The 19,661-nt window shown below is 39.5% G+C and overlaps 1 protein-coding gene across 5 annotated transcripts in view; it reads left to right on the top strand.

Annotated features, from left to right (window-relative positions):
• LOC122843148 (FH1/FH2 domain-containing protein 3-like) overlaps positions 1-19,661 on the top strand; it is a 57,663-nt gene that overhangs the window by 6,546 nt on the left and 31,456 nt on the right. For all 5 annotated transcript variants that reach the window (XM_044137699.1, XM_044137698.1, XM_044137696.1 and 2 more), the window contains exons 2-4: positions 9,603-9,670; positions 10,209-10,314; positions 19,524-19,618. In XM_044137699.1, coding sequence (XP_043993634.1) covers positions 9,603-9,670; positions 10,209-10,314; positions 19,524-19,618 — 269 coding nt within the window. The remainder of the gene's footprint in view (positions 1-9,602; positions 9,671-10,208; positions 10,315-19,523; positions 19,619-19,661) is intronic.

Raw genomic sequence — 19,661 nt, 5'->3', positions numbered from 1 at the left:
GCACTAAAGCTGACGTGGAAAGAAATATTTTTGGTCACTCATACAAAAGGAAAGTTGTTATTTTGAGCGCATTGTCTCGAAAGGAAAACAACTGCAGACGCCACAGGGAAAAGCTTTGAATTTTAAAATGCCCCGTTGAGAAGAGTACGACGCAGATCGTGACCTCAGCAGAGCTTGAACTCTGGTGCTCAGGTCATTACAGTAGACCTGACACCTAATGCGTCCTAAACATAGCGAGATAGCAGAGAGAGGGAACGACTTCCGGGGATTTAATCAAGCTCTCCAACATGCCGACACACTTCACCCTCCTCTTGATTTGGTTTGTTTTCCATTTTCTGCCTACCAGGTTTAACAACCGACAGGCTGATCGGCTCAGACAGCCGTTTAGGGCGGCTTATTTTAAGGGGTGCAAAGAAATCCCCAAGAAACATGAGTCAGCGGTTATTACTGGGCTTAGATATGGGGCTACCAGCTGTGACCCACCTGCTTTGGCTTGATAAACACAAACTTGCATCAAGAGGGAAAATATAACACTTGGCTAACTGCCTGGTTAACCAGATAGGCACACACAAAGTGTGCCTGTCTGTGAATATCTTGCGTCCTGATATAGATACATTGAAATGAAATCCTTCCTTCAGGTCGAAAGGAAAGTCAGTGGAGTTTATATGCAGTCTTGGTGATTTCAGGGTGGTCTGCTATACATGGATGTATTTCCTATTGCTAGAGGTGAGCTAACCTAAGAGCGCTAATCATAGATATTTGTTTGCTAACGCTGAAGAACTACAACAGCCGTTTTTAGCAGAAGCTAATGTGCTAAAGCGCTAACATGAATTAAAGCACATCTACCCTTGGAAAACTACAACCCTTCAGCACCCATTTAATTTTGACTGTATAATTTATCTGTGTTCATGTTTATGTTTATATTTTGTTCCTGTGTGTTTCTTGTTTGAAATAAAGTGAATTTATTTTGGGGGGCAAAAAAGAGAGACAACGTGACGAGATTAAACGAAAGGGTTGCGTAAGCAGTTTTCGCCCACTTCAAAATAAGAGCATGAATTATAAACGTCAAATTACTTGAAGAATTCCTGCCAGTCGATAACCAAGACTTTAACATCGAACTTCATTCACGTGAAAATTTACAAAAAATTTGCGCTTTAAAATTTATGTGGAAAATTTAAGTTAAGTTCTCTAAACTTTTTTTTTAAGTTGGCAAAGGTGCTAAATGAAAAATTAGCTCTGCTATTAGCGGATTAGCTGAAGTGTGCCACTGCCTGTTGCCAATCATTCTTTCACTGTTTTTATGTGATAAACTCATGCACTGGCTTTCTTGCCAAAGTGAGTAACTCATTAATGAGTTAGAAAAACATTCTTCTTGTAACCTAAACTCATCTGAAATCAGGTCTTTTTTTTCTTTTTCTTTTTTGTTTTGCTTTATTTTAGTGCATTGTGTTGAGTGGACATTCTTTCAACCCATCACTCGCCTCTGAGAGTCTCCAGCTAAAACCACTCAGAGGAAAACCGTCAGGACTGCCCACCCTGAAATTACACACGATGTTTCCGCTTTATGACGATGCAGAAAAACGGTCACTTTCTCAGGCAGAACGTTTCACAGCGCCTTTACTTTCTTGTCCTTGTCTGATTCGCCACGACTGAAACAGAGCCAAGAAACGACCGTGGCATCAGTTCAAGTGACACCCGTGAAGGCTGAACTGTAATCTTGGCTTATTGGCAATAAAATGTGGTCCGGGTTGCCATGACAACATGCTATTAAGACAGGAAAAGTGCAGAGAAAGAGATTTGATTGCTTTTATTTAAAACAGGAAAGCCTTAAATCTGCTGCTGATGGGGAAAAAAGCATTTATTATTAGTTTTAATTGTGTTATCTGTGACATTTGTTAGAACAGTGCTTAGCTGCTCCACTTGTTTTTTAAATCTTTTATTCAAATTCAAACTTGCCACCTGTCACAGCTGTGGTCTGTGACTTACACAAATACATATAGACCGCACAATGGACTCCATTGTTGGATGACAAGTCTAAGGCTTTGATTTTGTAACTCAAGTCGAGGTTTGAAATTTCAGTCACTTCCCTTTTTTTTGGGACAGGTGATAGAGGCTCCATGGTGACATCATTCACTAATCAATTCAATTCAATTGAGTTTGTTTATATATGGCAAAAAAAACCCCAGAACAATCTATTTGATAGAGAGAAAGATTTTAAATCCACCTTTCAGGAAAAAAAAAATCTCATCTTCTAACTTCACTCTGAACATTTTTGTGTTGTTTACTCATTTAGTACGTTTTTTTCCCCCCTTTTTTTCTTTTTAAAGTTCCAGTTCCAAATGCTTCTTCTTTTTTCAGCTTAGCTGAAACTTGAATGTGTTCGACTATCTAAATTTCAGCGTTATCTTATCCTTGGGATAAAGTATCGACAATCCACAGACGTTCATCAGTAAGTGACAGAAACGCCTCTGTTTGTAGTTGCTCATCTCATTTTAGACCTCTACAAGCTCTAACTCAGCTCAAAAAATGTACCTTTCTAAAAACCACGTAGGTAGTAGGCGTGTTTTCGCCGCCTCGCTTCAGCAACAGGTGGGGGAGGGGATAGTCTACGCTCTATGCAGGAACATAGAGATGCTCTTTCTCTGGCACTCATTGAAGTTACATTAAACTGTAGCGATAATTAAAATGGAGACGTCCGGCTGTTTTGAAGTTTCAGGTGGCCAGTTTTCAGGTTTCCCATCTTTGAAATGCTGATGTAGCAAAAATGTGTGTAACGTGATGCATTTCACAAGGAAACGTATTTATTTCGATCTATCTTTGTTCTGTACTATTAGAATACCTCACATTCAGCAAAGATTAACAATGTATCTGTTTGTTTTGAGCTCTGATTTTGACAGCCTGATGATTAGTCTGCAGTAGTGTAGTTATGTGTATATATATAAATTTTTCAGTTGGCAACTTTAAACATTATTGTTATGGGGAAAATTCAGCTCATGCTCCTAGAGAGGGGAGAATAAATCTGTGCTGTGGAGTGGAGGGCATGTCTCTACATTATCTGTTCATGTCCACCTGCACTTTTATTCCCCTGAATAAACCGGGTCCCCTTAGAGAAACATGTACTTATCCGACTGCCTGTTGTTAAGACTGAGGATTAAGCTCAGAGGCAGTAAACTGTTTGCTAAGGGCTTTTCGGTAGAATAAGACAGCAGTTACCTGCGGACTCTTTTCTCCTTCCTCTGTACTCGCCCAAACCAAGAGTAGATCTCTGTGCTTTACAGCAGCAGAGGACGAGGCCTTGCTTTGTCCGTCTTGGCCTTTTCTGTTTTGGAGAACGTGTGGATGGTGCAGTAAATGTTAAGGGATTAGTCAAAGCTGAAGGGGTCACAGCATTAATCGCATTGTGACAGGAGGGGTAGGAGGAGGGATTGGACCACTCCTGAACGACAAAGCAGACAGCCTGGGCAGTCAGGGAGTCTCTGCTCCTCTGTGGAGGAAACTCACACACACACACACACACACACACACACACACACACACACGCAGAGGTAGGATGGTTCAAAAACATCGTCCCCCACATAATTTGTTTTATTATTATTATGTCAGCGTTTCCATGGATTGCTTTAGGGATGCACAGATTTGCTCTTCTCACTTTCAATACCGAAACGTATATTTATATCTGATACAGAAAAATGGTGCTGAATTGACTTGAAATTGTTCTTTTGATTTTCAGATACAGACGTAAATGTATTAAATCACAAATTTCTTTGATAACTCTGTAACAGTACGGCAAAATACACCAACAGCTCCACAAGCTGGGTCAAACATGTGAAAGTAAATAAACTGCAACAGACCTTCTGTCAGGTGGTTCGGAAAGTGCAATGAGGAATCTAAATTCGCTAAAGTCGCTTAAAAAAACACAAAGTATAGAATTAGACTGAGCAGATCCGCCTTTATGGATCAGGCACATTGTCAGAATTTTTTCAGCATATCACTATTGTTTCAGTGCGTCTCTAATCACCACGGCAATGTTCACCAACTTACATGAAATCCGAATTTAAGGTGGCCCTACAAGTCCCTATGGTCACCAGTTAACTTCCTGTTGCAGCTCCAATGACGGTGTCAGTAAATTAATTAATACCCTAACAACTTCAACACTTTGGGCAAGAAATGGCTCAACCCTTCCAGACCGAACGGATCGGCAACAATCCAGCCAAATTTGCAGTACCGTAATCCCTCCACATGATGCGCTGTCTGAAAAATTTGGTTTCTGAAAGGGGAGACGTTGCGCTTTCCAGCCAATTTCGGGTTATTACGGTAATTTCACTCCCACCGTGGCAGGGAGTGGCACTCTTTCAATAGATGGTAAATTGCGAAAATAACAGCTAGATACTGAAAGTTGCAGTTGTTTTCGATAAATAGGCAAATATATATTTACTCGCAGGACATTTAAAGAACTGTGTACAATTAAAATAAGCAAAAATATCCAGGCGGAGATTTGAAACGTAGGTATTAAAGGGTTAAAAGTTTGTTTTAGCTGTCAGTGCTTTGGGTAGCAAACTTGAATGTAATTTCTCAATTAATTCATTCACTTTTTATGTTAGTGATTAGGTCACCTAGAGAAACACTAATCAATAAACCAGAAATGTTTCTCATACGTGTCTGGAAGTAAATTCCAGAGCAATGGTATTTGAAATATAAAGGTTAAAATATCATGACAGGTAGTGACATGTAGTTTTTAGTTGTTTGTAGCGATATTTCTCAAAATACTTTAGAAACAACAAAGGTAATCTCTTGTTTGACTTTGACCTTTAAGGAGATTAGGAGCCTGGAACCAGAGTGTTGTCCTGGAGGACAGGTCAGCGCTGATGTTGCAGGGTCATCAGAGGACGTGGGCGAAACAGCGCGGACACGAGCAGCGAGTCCTCCAAAACAAAACCGTAAAACTGCAAGAGGGCCTATAAATGAAACGCGCTTCGCTGTCAGTGTGTCTGCCGGTCCCGCTCTGGCTCACACATGTACGCACGGAGTCCATCAGCAGGCGCACCGGCCACAATGACACGTCCCAGTGAGGCTTGATGGTTTTCTTGTGACAATAAGGAAAGGAGGCGCCAGGCGAAAGGAAGGGTGACCAGCGAGAGACAAGTGGACACTGCAAACCATGGATTTTTGATCTCCACCTTCTAATCTGATCTGTGTGTTTGGCGTTGGAAATGTAGATGGGGTGTCTTTTTCTTCCTTCTTTTTAAGACAAATTTTTTTTCTATGTTTTCTCAGGAAGCTTTAAATTTGGGAGAGAGCTGCAGTCGACCTGGATCATCCTCTTAAGAACTGACAATTAGACATCTGCATTAAAGCAGGTGGTTGGATGCGAGAGTTATTTACGTTCCAATCCTTTCCAGCTTGTTTCCGCAGTGTTAACACAGCTGCAGCCCACGCTGTCAACTGGGAAGCGGCCCATTAATTATTTAGCCTGCCCAAAGCATTTTTACTCTGGAGCAAAATGGTAACAATGCCGAGCAGGTGTATCCTGGTCGTTACTGTAACAACACTGACACAGCGACAAGGTGGAATGTTGATACTGCTGTTTCACCTGTGGACTTTGAAGCTCTTTACGATAAACCCAGAGTGTAGAAGATGGCGTTCGAAGAAAGCATGTGGAGCAGAAATACCTGGTGGATCTGACGGCATCGCAAGAGAATGAAGCCAAGGTTAGACCTTATCACTGTTGCTGACGTGCTCCAGATGCACAGGCAGACTGTTGGTAAAGGTCACCCTGACAGCGCCACTCGTGCGCTGATGAAGATCACAAATAACACACAGAAGGGCTTTACAATGGAAACGACGGCCAGATGGGACGTTTGAGTGGCCTCTTGATTTCCAGCGAAGCCTGGGCAAACTCAGGTCCGCTGGACTCAGCCAAGTTTACGTTGGTCTATAATCTATAAGGGTTCTCAGAAGTGCAGACACCCTTTGTTAAGCTTCCAAGAAAACGAGCCCATGACAAATCTTCGCCGGACCTTTTCCACTTATTTTGTTACATTTAACAACGAATTTGTTACAGAGAGAGATATGAAAAACCAGTAAAAGCTGCGACAACCCTGCAGGTTTTAGTTCTTGTGTACACATCTGCTGTATGTTCTGGGGAATCTGTTGAGCCGAAAATAAAGTTCAGCTGTCTTAGTACGATTTCCTCATATTTGCTTGTAGGCATGAACGTAATTTCTGGACTTGTGAGAGCAACTGAATATAAGGCACGCCCACCTAATTTAACCCTCTCACAGTTTTAGCGTGACGCTCTGGAGGACTGCGGCAGATGTCACGATTGGGCGGTGGGGAGGTTGTCCTCTCAGACCATCAGTTCCCAAAACTACACACAGAAATAAAAACTTGGGGTGTGACCCTGTGGGAACACACACGGGGTAAAAAGCTCATAGGGTCCAAATGATCCCGTCTTAAGTTTGTGGAAGGGCTAAAAAGAAACAAAAACTGTACGTATATCAGCCGCACTCGTCTATAAGCCTCAAGTGTTGATGTTGTAACATGACACATTTACACAGAAACATATACATATATTTTTTTATTCTATTGAAATACATATTGTAAATGCTTTTTTTGAACAATGCCTGTACCCCGACTACTTGAAAGAAATACAGTAGCTTCACCGGAAAAATTACTGATTGCCATCTTCGCACTAAAAACACCAAAGTCAGCGTTGGAATTGAACAGTCACACACACACACACACACACTTCCTCAGTCTCTCTTTTGTTCTTGCTTTTGTTTCCACGCAAAGTGAGCTTGTGCTGTGCTCTTCATCCCGCATCCGTCCAGCCTTTAAAACAACCCGTTGGTAAAAATCCACACATTAATCGCATGGTAGTGTTCAAAGCATGTGAAGATAGTAGTGACTTAAAGTTCAGAAATTATTTGTATCTTGGTAAAACCATTGTTTTCTGAGATCTACAAAGTGGTAAAGATGCTTTAAAATTTTACAGCGTTATATGTACTACAACGCTTCAAAAGTTGTGAAAAGAGAAGAAACTAGTCAGGAAGATTTCCAGGAGTCATTCCAAATCTTCCATTTGCCAGGATTAAGGAGTGCGGTTGTAAATCGGAACTTTTTCAAAGAAAACATCCAACTGTTGCAAAATCTTCCATAAATCTCGACCCGGAATATGTTAAGTTTGTATAAAAAACTAACTTGATCTTTTGCTATCTCTTTTATAGTTCCATGCCCGGTTTGTTCAGCAGAGAAACAACGGTAGCAGAATTAGGCCGTAGGGTTCCTTTATATCGGTGAATTGGACTTTTTATCAATGTGGACGGTATAAATAGTTCAGTCAGTTAGAGACTCCAGCCAAACAAAGGTTGGTAACACTTTATTTGGCTGGTTGTGAATAAGACTGTCATGACGCCGTCATAAACATGACATAACATCTGTCATGAACATGAGTACGTCTTCATGAATATTTATGACTGTTGTCATAAAGTGTCATTTGGTAAATCATGACACTTTTAATACAAAGTTGACATTATTCAAAATGTCTTTATTATGACAACTTGACACCAAGAAATCATGATCTGACATAAATTTGTTATAAAAGTATTACTGATTAACTTTAGCTTTAATAAGATACAGCTACATCATTTTTAAAGTCTATGTTATGTTTATGACGGTGTCATAACAGCCTTATTCACAACCCGTCAAATAAAGTGTTACCCAAAGGTTTATGCTGGAATAAAAGCTTAAATGTGTGCACATTTATAAGACCAGACCATTACACCAGCTTTTCTTAAACGATGAATTGTACAGGACGAATCTCACATCACAGTTTTGAAATCAAGGTCTCGGTTTTTACATCCCAATCAGGGGCATTTTAAGAGAAATCTTCAGACTTTTGAGTTTCTGTAGTCTTTTTATATTGTTTGGATGAATTTAGGGAAAATCCGATGATATGTTTGGTATGTTGATTGATGAGTTTTTGGGTGTTTGGCTCCCTCAATGCCCTTGCTAACCTCGACATGTTCATTGTATTGCTCCACTGCCCCGTTAAGACGGATCATGTGGATGATTTAATGACCTTTCATCATTTGAGCGCCACTCTGTTGGCTGTCAGAGGTTCATATCACGAAGGCCGTTGCTAATCTCTTAGAAATTGTCCTACGGAGGTGGAGACGGACGGGCCTGTAATTCTTTGTCTGAGTGAGGAATGATAATGATTCTGACCCTTGAGTTGGGTTAGCCTTGAGTAGCAAACCGGTACCATGGAGCCATGCCAAGAACCGTCTTTTCCTTCCACGCTCAACATCATCATCATCATCATCAGCAGCAGCAGCACTGTATGTAGTACACACTTCCTGTTTTGCTATGGTTTCAAATATGACGTGACCCATGTGGGTTAGCTCTTCTTCAAAAGTGGAAAGACTTGTTAATACAGAAGGGCAGATGTGTGTTGATTGTCATATTGAAATCTCTAAGCTTGGCCATTTTTAAATTTTATTTATTCTGGGCTAAATGGTGAATAACGCTTCGGAACATGGCATGATCAATTAAAATGAGCTCAATATTTTCCATTCTGATGATTAACATTTATTGATGGACATTTTTTAATATATAATCTTCATAAAACATGTTATTTATGGTTTAGGTTGTTTGTGGTTTGTGTTTCCTTTCCTATTTGTTTTTTTGGTCATTGTGTTTTATTTTGAATATTTAAAACATCTTCCATTTACAGTCTGAATAACAACCTTGTTATTCATTATGATGCCATTATCAGTACACCTGTTCTAAATAGTCTCAAAATAGCAATATTAACGTTTATCGCAATAGTTTCTGGGACAATTTATCATCCAGCAAAATTTGTTATCGCAAGGCTCAATCGAGCTCAAACTCAAACTCGGCATTCTTCCATGGTGTTCATGCTTCAAACCTATAGAAAACCTGAGCTAGGGAGAGGAGAACATCAGAGACATGGCCAAAGATCCCTCTGATTCATTCCTATGAGACGTTGTTATAAAGCTCTGCCGTGGTTGTATGACGTTTCATGTCAATGCAGTGAAAGATGTGAAAAAATTTAAATAAAACTTTAATAAAGCATGATGCTGTTCTTTCATTCGAAGAACTTCTCAACATGTTAGAGATTATTGTGAGGGTATGAAGGCCTGTAGACATTTGCCATGAACAGTTTCCGAGTCGTGACCCGAATACTTCAGTGTTGAACTCCAGCCAGCAACCCATTAACATTCCAACAGACCTCGGATCGTCCGTGTGTCATACATGTGTGTCCTTGTGTGCGTGTGTGTGTGTAGGAAACATTTCATCCACATGCCGATGGAGAACTTGGTAAAAGCGTGTGATAAAGCCCTCGCCTCAGTTTACCAAAAAGTGTGGTTTTGCTCCGTCAAACTGCTGCCTGTTGTGCAACTTCTCCACAGCTGAAACTCATTTCACCTACAGGTTTTATTGATCCTCTCCTCGCTATAAAACATGTGAAGACTGGAGAGAGATGAAAGATGTTCAGGGAGATAAATGTCAACATGTTGCTGTGTACCAGCCTTTGTTGGGTATCATAAATGCCCTTTGCTTTGTGTTCCTCTCTGCAGAGAAACTCTATAACTCCAATGGACGGGACTTGAGAAGGGCTCTGTTCTCCTTAAAGCAGATCTTCCAGGTAACACTTTGCAAATGCAGCAAGCCTCGGTTTGTTGTCACAGACAAACCGAGATCTTCTTTTCAACTTAGCATTTCTATTACTGAGTTTGCGTTGCCCAAATATAAGTGTTGAACTCCAGCCAGCAACCTATTAACATGAATAATTTAGAGAAGAGAGTTTAGAGAATTCATTTTTGTGCTCAGCTCAGCTACTGTGAAGAAGGAAACTAAGTCATAGGAGCTGCTTCAAGCTAAATGAAGTGCAGCTGAAGGCAACACTTCCTCTGATACTTTTCACTTGTTCAGCCAGCAATGATAACTAGTGTTGTTTAAAATGTTTACAAAAGTAAAAAAAAAAAAACAATCTAAACATTTCACTGAAAACCCTGAAGCATTTATTAAAGTTAGAAAGTTGTTAATCCTTGTTCTGCACACTGCCGACATCATGTGGTAATATGTGAGATTGCAACTTTTAATGAGTTTTCAGTTGTAGTTTCAAGTCCATCGTATCTTACAGTTATTTTCTTTTCTTTTTCATTTTCTCTCCGTTATTTCAGGATGACAAGGACCTTGTCCATGAGTTTGTGATGGCTGAAGGTTTGACTTGTCTCATCAAGGTGGGAGCAGAGGCGGACCAGAACTACCAGAACTACATATTAAGAGGTAACTCGTCTCTCTGTTGCGTCCAGTAATGACGTACGTATCTGGAAACCCCAAATCAATAATGTACATGATATAGAAAAGGTAACGGCAAAGATAAACTCCATTTGGGTGGAAAATGACCCGCTGTTTGCATCCGTGTGAAGTCGGTTTTCTTGCTTCATAAAGTTACGGTTTGAAACTGCAACAGGTTGACCAGCGGTGGACTGTGACAGGAGGAAGCTGGAATCAAACCTACAACCTTTATATCAAAAAGACAACGCTACCCGCTGAGCCACTGTCTGTCTGTCTGCCTGTCTGTCTGTCTCTCTATCAGGAGATGGCTAGATCCTCATATATCTATCTATCTATCTATCTATCTATCTATCTATCTATCTATCTATCTATCTATCTATCTATCTATCTATCTATCTATCTATCTATCTATCTATCTATCTATCTATCTATCTATCTATTCATCTATCTATTCATTCATCTATCTATCTATCTATCTATCTATCTAGATAGATAGATAGATAGATAGATAGATAGATAGATAGATAGATAGATAGATAGATAGATAGCCCATATCTATTGTCATTGCACATCACCTCCCCCCCTTCTCTCTCTACTCTCTCTCTCTCTCTCTCTCTACTTCCTCTTCAAAGAGGGTAGATATGTTTCCACCCTATTGGTTGTTCAACAATCTATCTCCAAATAAGGCGTTGATCATCTCTGCTCTCCTGTTAGTTTCCATTTTTCCTCTAACCTTTCACCTCCCATCCACCTCCAACACATCAGGGATCTTTAATTGCAGTTCAATGTCAAAATCACATTTATAACTTCTTTAGCTTCTCTGATTTATCATTCATTTATAATTTTATGATAACTATAACTTATTAGTTACTCTTATTATAATCTTAATGTGATTTATTACAGATGTTTTCTGAAAAGAAACCAATAATAATCTATTATTGTAATTATTTGATACCAAAGTTACAGTTACTTGTTTTACATTTCCACAAATGTAAGTGTAAGTATTCTTAAATTTATTACTTTTATTTATTACTTTGAATTTTATCCAATTACTCAAAATGCTTAGACTTCATTCTTTAAAACTTTAATGTTTTGTAATAAGGAATAATCTCAACTATTTTTATAAATCTGCAGGCTTTGATTTATTACGATTAGATAGAAAAATGCTTAGACGGCGGTCTGATCTATTCATTGGGCATATTGGAGCAGATCTGATCAATTTATGGCCTGAATAACATCTGATTTATTTAATTATTTACTTATTTTGTTTTTTAATCTTTTATTTTCTAGGATTTTAAAGAATATACAAGTAGATGATTTATAAATGCTGTTTAGGTTTAGGTTAAGCTTTAGGTTTCAGCTTCAGAGAGCTGAGAGTGACGCCTGCAGGTGGAGACCTGATGTGCCGATCAACCGGCACATGAGTGTAGATATTCAGAATATATGTAAAAAAAAAAACATGCAAAAAGTCTACATTGTTTTGTTAATGTCACGAAAAAAAGCTTCAATAGAACTACTATAATAGAAGCGCTGCATTCTCCATCACATTTAATAGTTTCATTTAAGATGCCCAGTATTGAACACTTTGCGTCTCACTATGCTGAAATAAAAGTAAGTGATTATATTGCGAGTGGAAAACCCCGGTGCGTCCTGCGTCTGTAAACCGATGACTCATTTGTTTTAAAAACCTGCCAAGCAGCAATAAAGCAACCAACAGACGAATACTTGAACTAATTATTACTTTATTTTGCAAACTTGAAACAAAATACATGCATAAAATCAAAATCCCCTTTCCAAAATATTGGCAGCTAAGCACAGAACAGGAGTAAGCACAAAAAGGTATAAAATAAAAACAATTATCTTCATGATATCTTCACAACTGCAACTTTGTGAGGCGCTTGATTAAGTTTCACTCTTTTTTATTCAGAACAATATAAGAAAAATCCCAACACAAACAAAACTGTCAGATTTAAGTAATGATGCTGCATAAACTGTAACTTTAAACTAGTGCGCCTATATTTTAATCAGCTAGGTAAAAGAGGTAAAATGTCCATATTGAAACAAATTAGAATTTATGCTCCTTGGCTCTAGTTAAAGTCACAGTTCCCGTCTCAGACTTCCCTGATCAGAACGCCGTACGGGCGTATTGAACTCTCAGTGATGCGTTCCTCCTCCTCTGGTGATGTTCCTGCTGGAACAGGGATGAGCCAGTATTTTCCATGAATCTCCATCTTCTCTGGTTTGATTCGGTTTTGCATGACCATTTCGTAGGTTTTTCCTGTGAACTTTGACTTGAAGGTCTTGCAGTATGTCTCAGCAATTGAAAGTTTAGGCGCTGAGTAGATTCCTCTCCCATATAGTTGCCGATGTCCAGGTTTGTAGTGAGTACTGATGATGCCTCTGGCTCCTTCTATCCCGGTTCCATGGTAGGACACAGGCCACTCTCCAGGCACGGAGTAACTCCTCCATCCATCGGGACCCAGCCAGGTGTTTCCATCCGGATATTTACCTTTGACCTTCAGGGCCATGCGGTACCAGCCGATTGGGCGCTCGTATGTCTCATCTCCTCTCATGCAGTCAGCCGTGTCAGAGAGATTAGTGAAGTCAAAGTCATAACTCGGGTCAAAAAATTCCGTCTCGTTGATGAAGAACTCGTCAGCATAGCTGTGTTTCTTGTTGAGGATCAGATGTTTAAAAAAATCATCAAAGGATAAAGTGGGAGCAGCTTTCGCAGGGTGTCCATCATCGACGGCTGATATTTTCTTCCCCAGAAGCGCAGACAGAGCCTCAAATCTCACATTTGGTTCCAGAATCATGTTTGACAGAGAACGGTGTTTCCTTTCTGTCCTGAAGCTGAAGATGTTTGAGCTTTGCTCTGTTGCAACAGGTTCTTATATTCATCCAGTGAGATGGGAGGAGTGTCTTTTCTTACTTTCAGTTTCAAGTATGATTTTTTTCTCTTTTTTTACCAACGCCACTGGAAGCATTCCTGTAGGTGATTATGGCTCTTAGTTCAATCTGTAGTGTGTAAGTTTTATGAAAATGTATTTTTCCCATATTTATTAAATCCATTAAACGACAGTTTCTATGAGATGGGTTATCTGAAAAAAATCACACTCTGCCACCTCCTCAAAATTGTGACTCCTGTTGTCTGCAAAAATGCAAAAACATCCAATCAGAGACAGTAGGAGGGTCTTAGCGCTGCCAATCAACCTCCTGTCCGCTGCTCCATGCGCTAATGGTGGAGAAACAACTTACCGTTACAGGAAAAGCGTTTATCTGTCATCATCCGTGGCTATGCTAACTAGCCTTAGCATTCGTGGCAGGCTGTGTTGTGGTGAACCAGCTGTAGCTTAGCAAAGATCAAGCAGGAAAGCGTGAGAGTGATTGTCTTATATTATACTGATGACATAGTAACAGTTTGAACAAATATTTAAAAACATATTTTGCTGTAAAAGCTCAACTTTAAATCAGACATATTGACTCAGTTCCAAATGTGTTTGCTGTTCACAAAAGGCAAGTAAATCTAATGTAGCTGTTTAAATATGTCAGTTTCAAATTTCATATTTACAGCTTTTTACATAGCTGTTCACCTCAAGCTGTTTAGTTTCTTCCACTCTTTGAAATCTGTGCAGATTTCCAGGAAGTAAAAGATCATAATTTAAAAGAGGACACAGAGACCAGCCTGACTGCTCACCATTTGGATGAGGATGCGACACAATCTTAGATTCAAAGCACGCAAAGTCTACAAAGCGTTCAGTCGAATGACGCTGTTGTTCCAGCACTGAACCTGTTCATCTGGTCTAACCTGTACTTGTCCTGCCAAACATGTCTTTTGTCATGTCAAGTTCATTTCCTTTCTGTTCGTCTAAGCCATGCAGCTCAGCATAGGTTTCACTCTAGCTCTTTAGCGCATATGTTTTTATTGCGCAACGGTAAACCCAAACTTTCCAAGTAAAAACTAATTAGCAAATATTTTGTGCTAAAGCGACACCACCCACAGTTCTATGTCAAGTTTGACACCTATGAAAAACAGATTGAACCAACACAGGAAAGACAAGAGAGTTAGATTCTTTATACTCGCGAGGAGATCAGACAGAGACGTGTTTATCAATTACACTCTCCTACCGCTCTGAAAACACATTTGGCTGCTCCTCTTTTTTTATTGCTTTCAGGATCCCTGTCACAAAGAGCGCTGCAGCTCTAAAGGGTGAGGAGAACACCTCATCACTTAGTTGTCTTTCCCTGGAATACCGTCAACCGTCAGATCCCAGCAGGCAGGTGGAGCACCAGCCCTTGAACAGGTTCTGCTAAGTTTCCACCAGGAAACTTGCCGTGAGCACGGTCTGTACTGGGGTCCACCAGGCCGCCAGAATCCTTCCGGTATACTGGGTTCCGGCTCTCAAAGGACCAAGTGTTTTATCTACTCTCACAGTTAGAATATTTCAACACTTTTGATTCATTTCACCTCAAATTAACTTCCTTTCTTTATCTCTCAGCCACATAACATTTGCTCTACCGTCATGACTCTAAATGTGAAACCAGAACAGATTTCAAACATGTTTAAGGAGGATTAAAGCAAAGAACATTCCAGGTGGCAAAATGAAAAGCAACAAAACCCATTGCTGACGATTTGCTTAATGTCATTATACGTTCTAGCTCCAAACTCAACAGGAAGGTGCAGCGGCTGCCGACTTTCAACGAGTTTCACTGAAGCAGACGTCAGTGAAAGTTTAACCTCCCTCAAAGCAGAGGAGAAAAGTTCAACCTGTTGTTCTAAAGATACAATCTTAGCTGGTTTAAGCTGTTGCAGAAATACAATTAGAAACAACCCTTACAAAAAAAATCCCATGAAAATCACGTGGTTCACACAAAGTTTTACATGTGAATGATGTGAATCACATGTGAAAGCACATGAATATGTGTGATTTTGGAACGTTTTCTGGTAAAATCACGTGATTCACATGTGATTCACACATTTCCACATGTGATCACATGTGATTTTCATGGGATTTTTTTGTAAAGGGAACTTACCGTTACAGGAAAAGCGTTTATCTGTCGTCATCCGTGGCTATGCTAACTAGCCTTAGCATTCGTGGCCGGCTGTGTTGTGGTGAACCAGCTGTAGCTTAGCAAAGATCAAGCAGGAAAGCGTGAGAGTGATTGACAGCGCTTAGATCCTCCTCCAGCTTCTGATTGGTTGTTTCTGATGGACTAGTGTTTTTCTGTGGTTAGTACTGGGAGCACTGGGAGAAGGCAGAGGTGCTAAATTTTGTCAATGTCAATGTCAAATTTATTTATATAGCACTTTAAAACAGGCATAGAACTGCACCAAAGTGCTGTACAAGAGTGACAACAACACAAATGAATAAAAACAAAGTATCAAACACTAGTTCAATTAAATGCCAAGGAATAAAAATGAGTTTTAAGAAGCAATTTAAAATGATCCAGGCTGTGGGAAGATCTAATTTGGAGAGGTAGATTGTTCCATAGAGAAGGAGCAACAGCAGAAAAAGCCCGATCTCCTTTCCTCTTAAGTCGGGTCCGAGGAACTGTCAGTAAAAGCTGATTATTAGAACGTAGGGTTCTGGACACGGACTGAGATTTTAAAAGTTCCAGAAGATAAGGGGGAGCTAATCCATTTAAAGCTTTATAAGTTAATAAGAGAATCTTAAAATCTCTCCGATAAAAAACAGGCAGCCAATGTAAAGAGGCCAGTATGGGCCTTATATGGTCACGCTTCCTGGTTCCTGTAAGAAGCCGAGCCGCTGCGTTCTGGATCATTTGAAATCGCTGTGATTTATCCAGGCCTCTATATAATGAATTGCAATAATCCAAACGAGATGTGATGAAGGCATGGATAAGTCCTTCAAAGTCTTTTAAACAAAAATAAGATTTAACTTTAGCTAAAATACGCAGGTGATAAAAACTTGATCTAACGACAGAGCTAACTTGTTTATCTAGCTTTAAACAACTATCAAAAGTAAAACCAAGATTCCTAGCAGAGGTCTGACCAAACCGAGCTAAAGAACCAAGAATCAGATCTGGATCTGTTGTGTGAAGACTCTGACCAAATAGTATAACTTGCGTTTTACTTTGATTGAGGTGAAGAAAGTTTTGTTCCAGCCAAGATTTGACTTCTGTTAAACAATTGTTCAATAGTTGAAGAGATTCACTTTTGCCATTTTGTAGTTTAAGGGGCACATAAATCTGGACATCATCTGCAAAGCAATGAAATGAAACGTTAAACCTATGGAAAATCTGACCAAGAGGTAATAGATACAAAATAAACAAAATGGGACCTAAAATTGAGCCTTGGGGGACACCATACTTTAAAGGTTTAGCCCCAGAACAACATTGGTCTAAATGAACTGAGAAAGTTCTGTTTTCTAAATAAGACTTATACCATTCAAGTACTGGGCCTCTCAGGCCAACACAATATTTTAATCTATGTAAGAGAATCTGATGATCTACAGTGTCAAATGCTGCGCTCAGATCTTAAAGTAATAAAACTGCGACATTGCCTGAATCAACTGTTAAAAGAAGATCATTATACACTCGAAGCAAAGCTGTTTCAGTGCTATGAGCAGCTTTAAACCCAGACTGAAATGTCTCAGTTATATTATTGTCTTTTAAAAACATTTCAAGCTGAATAAGAACTAATTTTTCAAGGACCTTAGATAAAAAAGGGAGTTTTGAAATGGGCCTAAAATTTGCTAGTACACTTGAGTCTAGATTGGGTTTTTTAAGATGGGGTTTAACGACAGCATGTTTAAGTATTGATGGGACACAACCTGACTGCAATGAGGCATTCATCACCATTAAGATATATAGGCCAGAAGTAAGAAAAATGTCTTATATTATACTGATGACATAGTAACAGTTTGAACAAATATTTAAAAACATATTTTGCTGTAAAAGCTCAACTTTAAATCAGACATATTGACTCAGTTCCAAATGTGTTTGCTGTTCACAAAAGGCAAGTAAATCTAATGTAGCTGTTTAAATATGTCAGTTTCAAATTTTATATTTACAGCTTTTTACATAGCTGTTCACCTCAAGCTGTTTAGTTTCTTCCACTCTTTGAAATCTGTGCAGATTTCCAGGAAGTAAAAGATCATAATTTAAAAGAGGACACAGAGACCAGCCTGACTGCTCACCATCTGGATGAAGATGCGACACAATCTTAGATTCAAAGCACGCAAAGTCTACAAAGCGTTCAGTCGAATGACGCTGTTGTTCCAGCACTGAACCTGTTCATCTGGTCTAACCTGTACTTGTCCTGCCAAACATGTCTTTTGTCATGTCAAGTTAATTTCCTTTCTGTTCGTCTAAGCCATGCAGCTCAGCATAGGTTTCACTCTAGCTCTTTAGCGCATATGTTTTTATTGCGCAACGGTAAACTCAAACTTTCCAAGTAAAAACTAATTAGCAAATATTTTGTGCTAAAGCGACACCACCCACGGTTCTATGTCAAGTTTGACACCTATGAAAAACAGATTGAACCAACACAGGAAAGACAAGAGAGTTAGATTCTTTATACTCGCGAGGAGAACAGACAGAGACGTGTTTATCAATTACACTCTCCTACCGCTCTGAAAACACATTTGGCTGCTCCTCTTTTTTTATTGCTTTCAGGATCCCTGTCACAAAGAGCGCTGCAGCTCTAAAGGGTGAGGAGAACACCTCATCACTTAGTTGTCTTTCCGTGGAATACCGTCAACTGTCAGATCCCAGCAGGCAGGTGGAGCACCAGCCCTTGAACAGGTTCTGCTAAGTTTCCACCAGGAAACTTGCCGTGAGCACGGTCTGTACTGGGGTCCACCAGGCCGCCAGAATCCTTCCGGTATACTGGGCTCCGGCTCTCGAAGGACCAAGTGTTTTATCTACTCTCACAGTTAGAATATTTCAACACTTTTGATTCATTTCACCTCAAATTAACTTCCTTTCTTTATCTCTCAGCCACATAACATTTGCTCTACCGTCATGACTCTAAATGTGAAACCAGAACAGATTTCAAACATGTTTAAGGAGGACTAAAGCAAAGACCATTCCAGGTGGCAAAATGAAAAGCAACAAAACCCATTGCTGACGATTTGCTTAATGTCATTATACGTTCTAGCTCCAAACTCAACAGGAAGGTGCAGCGGCTGCCGACTTTCAATGAGTTTCACTGAAGCAGACGTCAGTGAAAGTTTAACCTCCCTCAAAGCAGAGGAGAAAAGTTCAACCTGTTGTTCTAAAGATACAGTCTTAGCTGGTTTAATTGTATTTCTGCTTAGAGCAGAAATACAATTACATTATTTTTGTAATATTTCTATTTTCATATTTAAAACCGGTGAGTCAGGTCACCGGTTTTAAATATGAAAACCGGTGACCTGACTCACCGGTTTTGACAAAGTAGAAAGTAAAACTGAGTTTAGTAAAAATAATAAGACAATTATAAAACTGGCTAAAATATTGTGTGTATATATATATATATATATATATATAAATATATAATCAGCGGTTCCCTTAATTTTTTCAAACTTCCAGTTACTTTTAATTGTTTTAGTTTGTTTTTTAATTGTCCTCAAGGATAAAAAAGTTTATACTCCTTTAGCTGTATCCCTAAAAGTATGTAAAAGGATTGGAGCCTCTGCAGTAGAGGTTTGCACCGTATTTAAAGGGGCGGTACAATGTATTTTCCTGGCACAAAGTTCCATTTTATTCCACAATCAAGTCACTATTTTATCTTCAGTTATCATAAAATGCTGTAGCTATACATCAAAAGTGACTTCAAATAAATTTGACTTTGCAATTTGACACGTTGAATTAGGGCTTCTGTTTCTTTAAGAAGCTCCTCCTCTTCCCCCTTCATCACGTCATCACAACGGTGCTTCTCCATAATGCCGTCTACAACTGGTTCGGACTGAGAAGCAGCAAAGAAATTTCTTTTTCCTTTTTTTCTGATGTCTTAATTAGCAAAAGACTCTCTCTCATGTTACGGCACAATCAAAAGTCACAAGATGGTTTTTTTTTTTGCTTTTATTTTCATTGTGTTGACGTGTCGAAACCGTTTTGAGAGACTTCAGAACTACAAACTGCGTGATTTCTCATCCGTCTCCATTAAATGAGCTTGTTTTTGGTTTGAATTCAGTAAACAGTTGTGGATAAATATCTCAAACCTTGTATCTCTCTCTTGATCCTTTCGTCAGCCCTGGGGCAGATCATGCTGTACGTGGACGGGATGAACGGCGTCATCGGCCACCCGGAGACCATCCAGTGGCTCTACACTCTGGTTGGCTCAAAGGTAACGGCGAAGCGTCTGTGCACAAAAAGAGAAAGGAAGAAAA

The sequence above is a fragment of the Gambusia affinis genome, linkage group LG14 (assembly GCF_019740435.1).
Source record: "Gambusia affinis linkage group LG14, SWU_Gaff_1.0, whole genome shotgun sequence".
Lineage (NCBI taxonomy): Eukaryota > Metazoa > Chordata > Actinopteri > Cyprinodontiformes > Poeciliidae > Gambusia > Gambusia affinis.
This window is presented reverse-complemented; position numbering and strand designations above follow the sequence as displayed.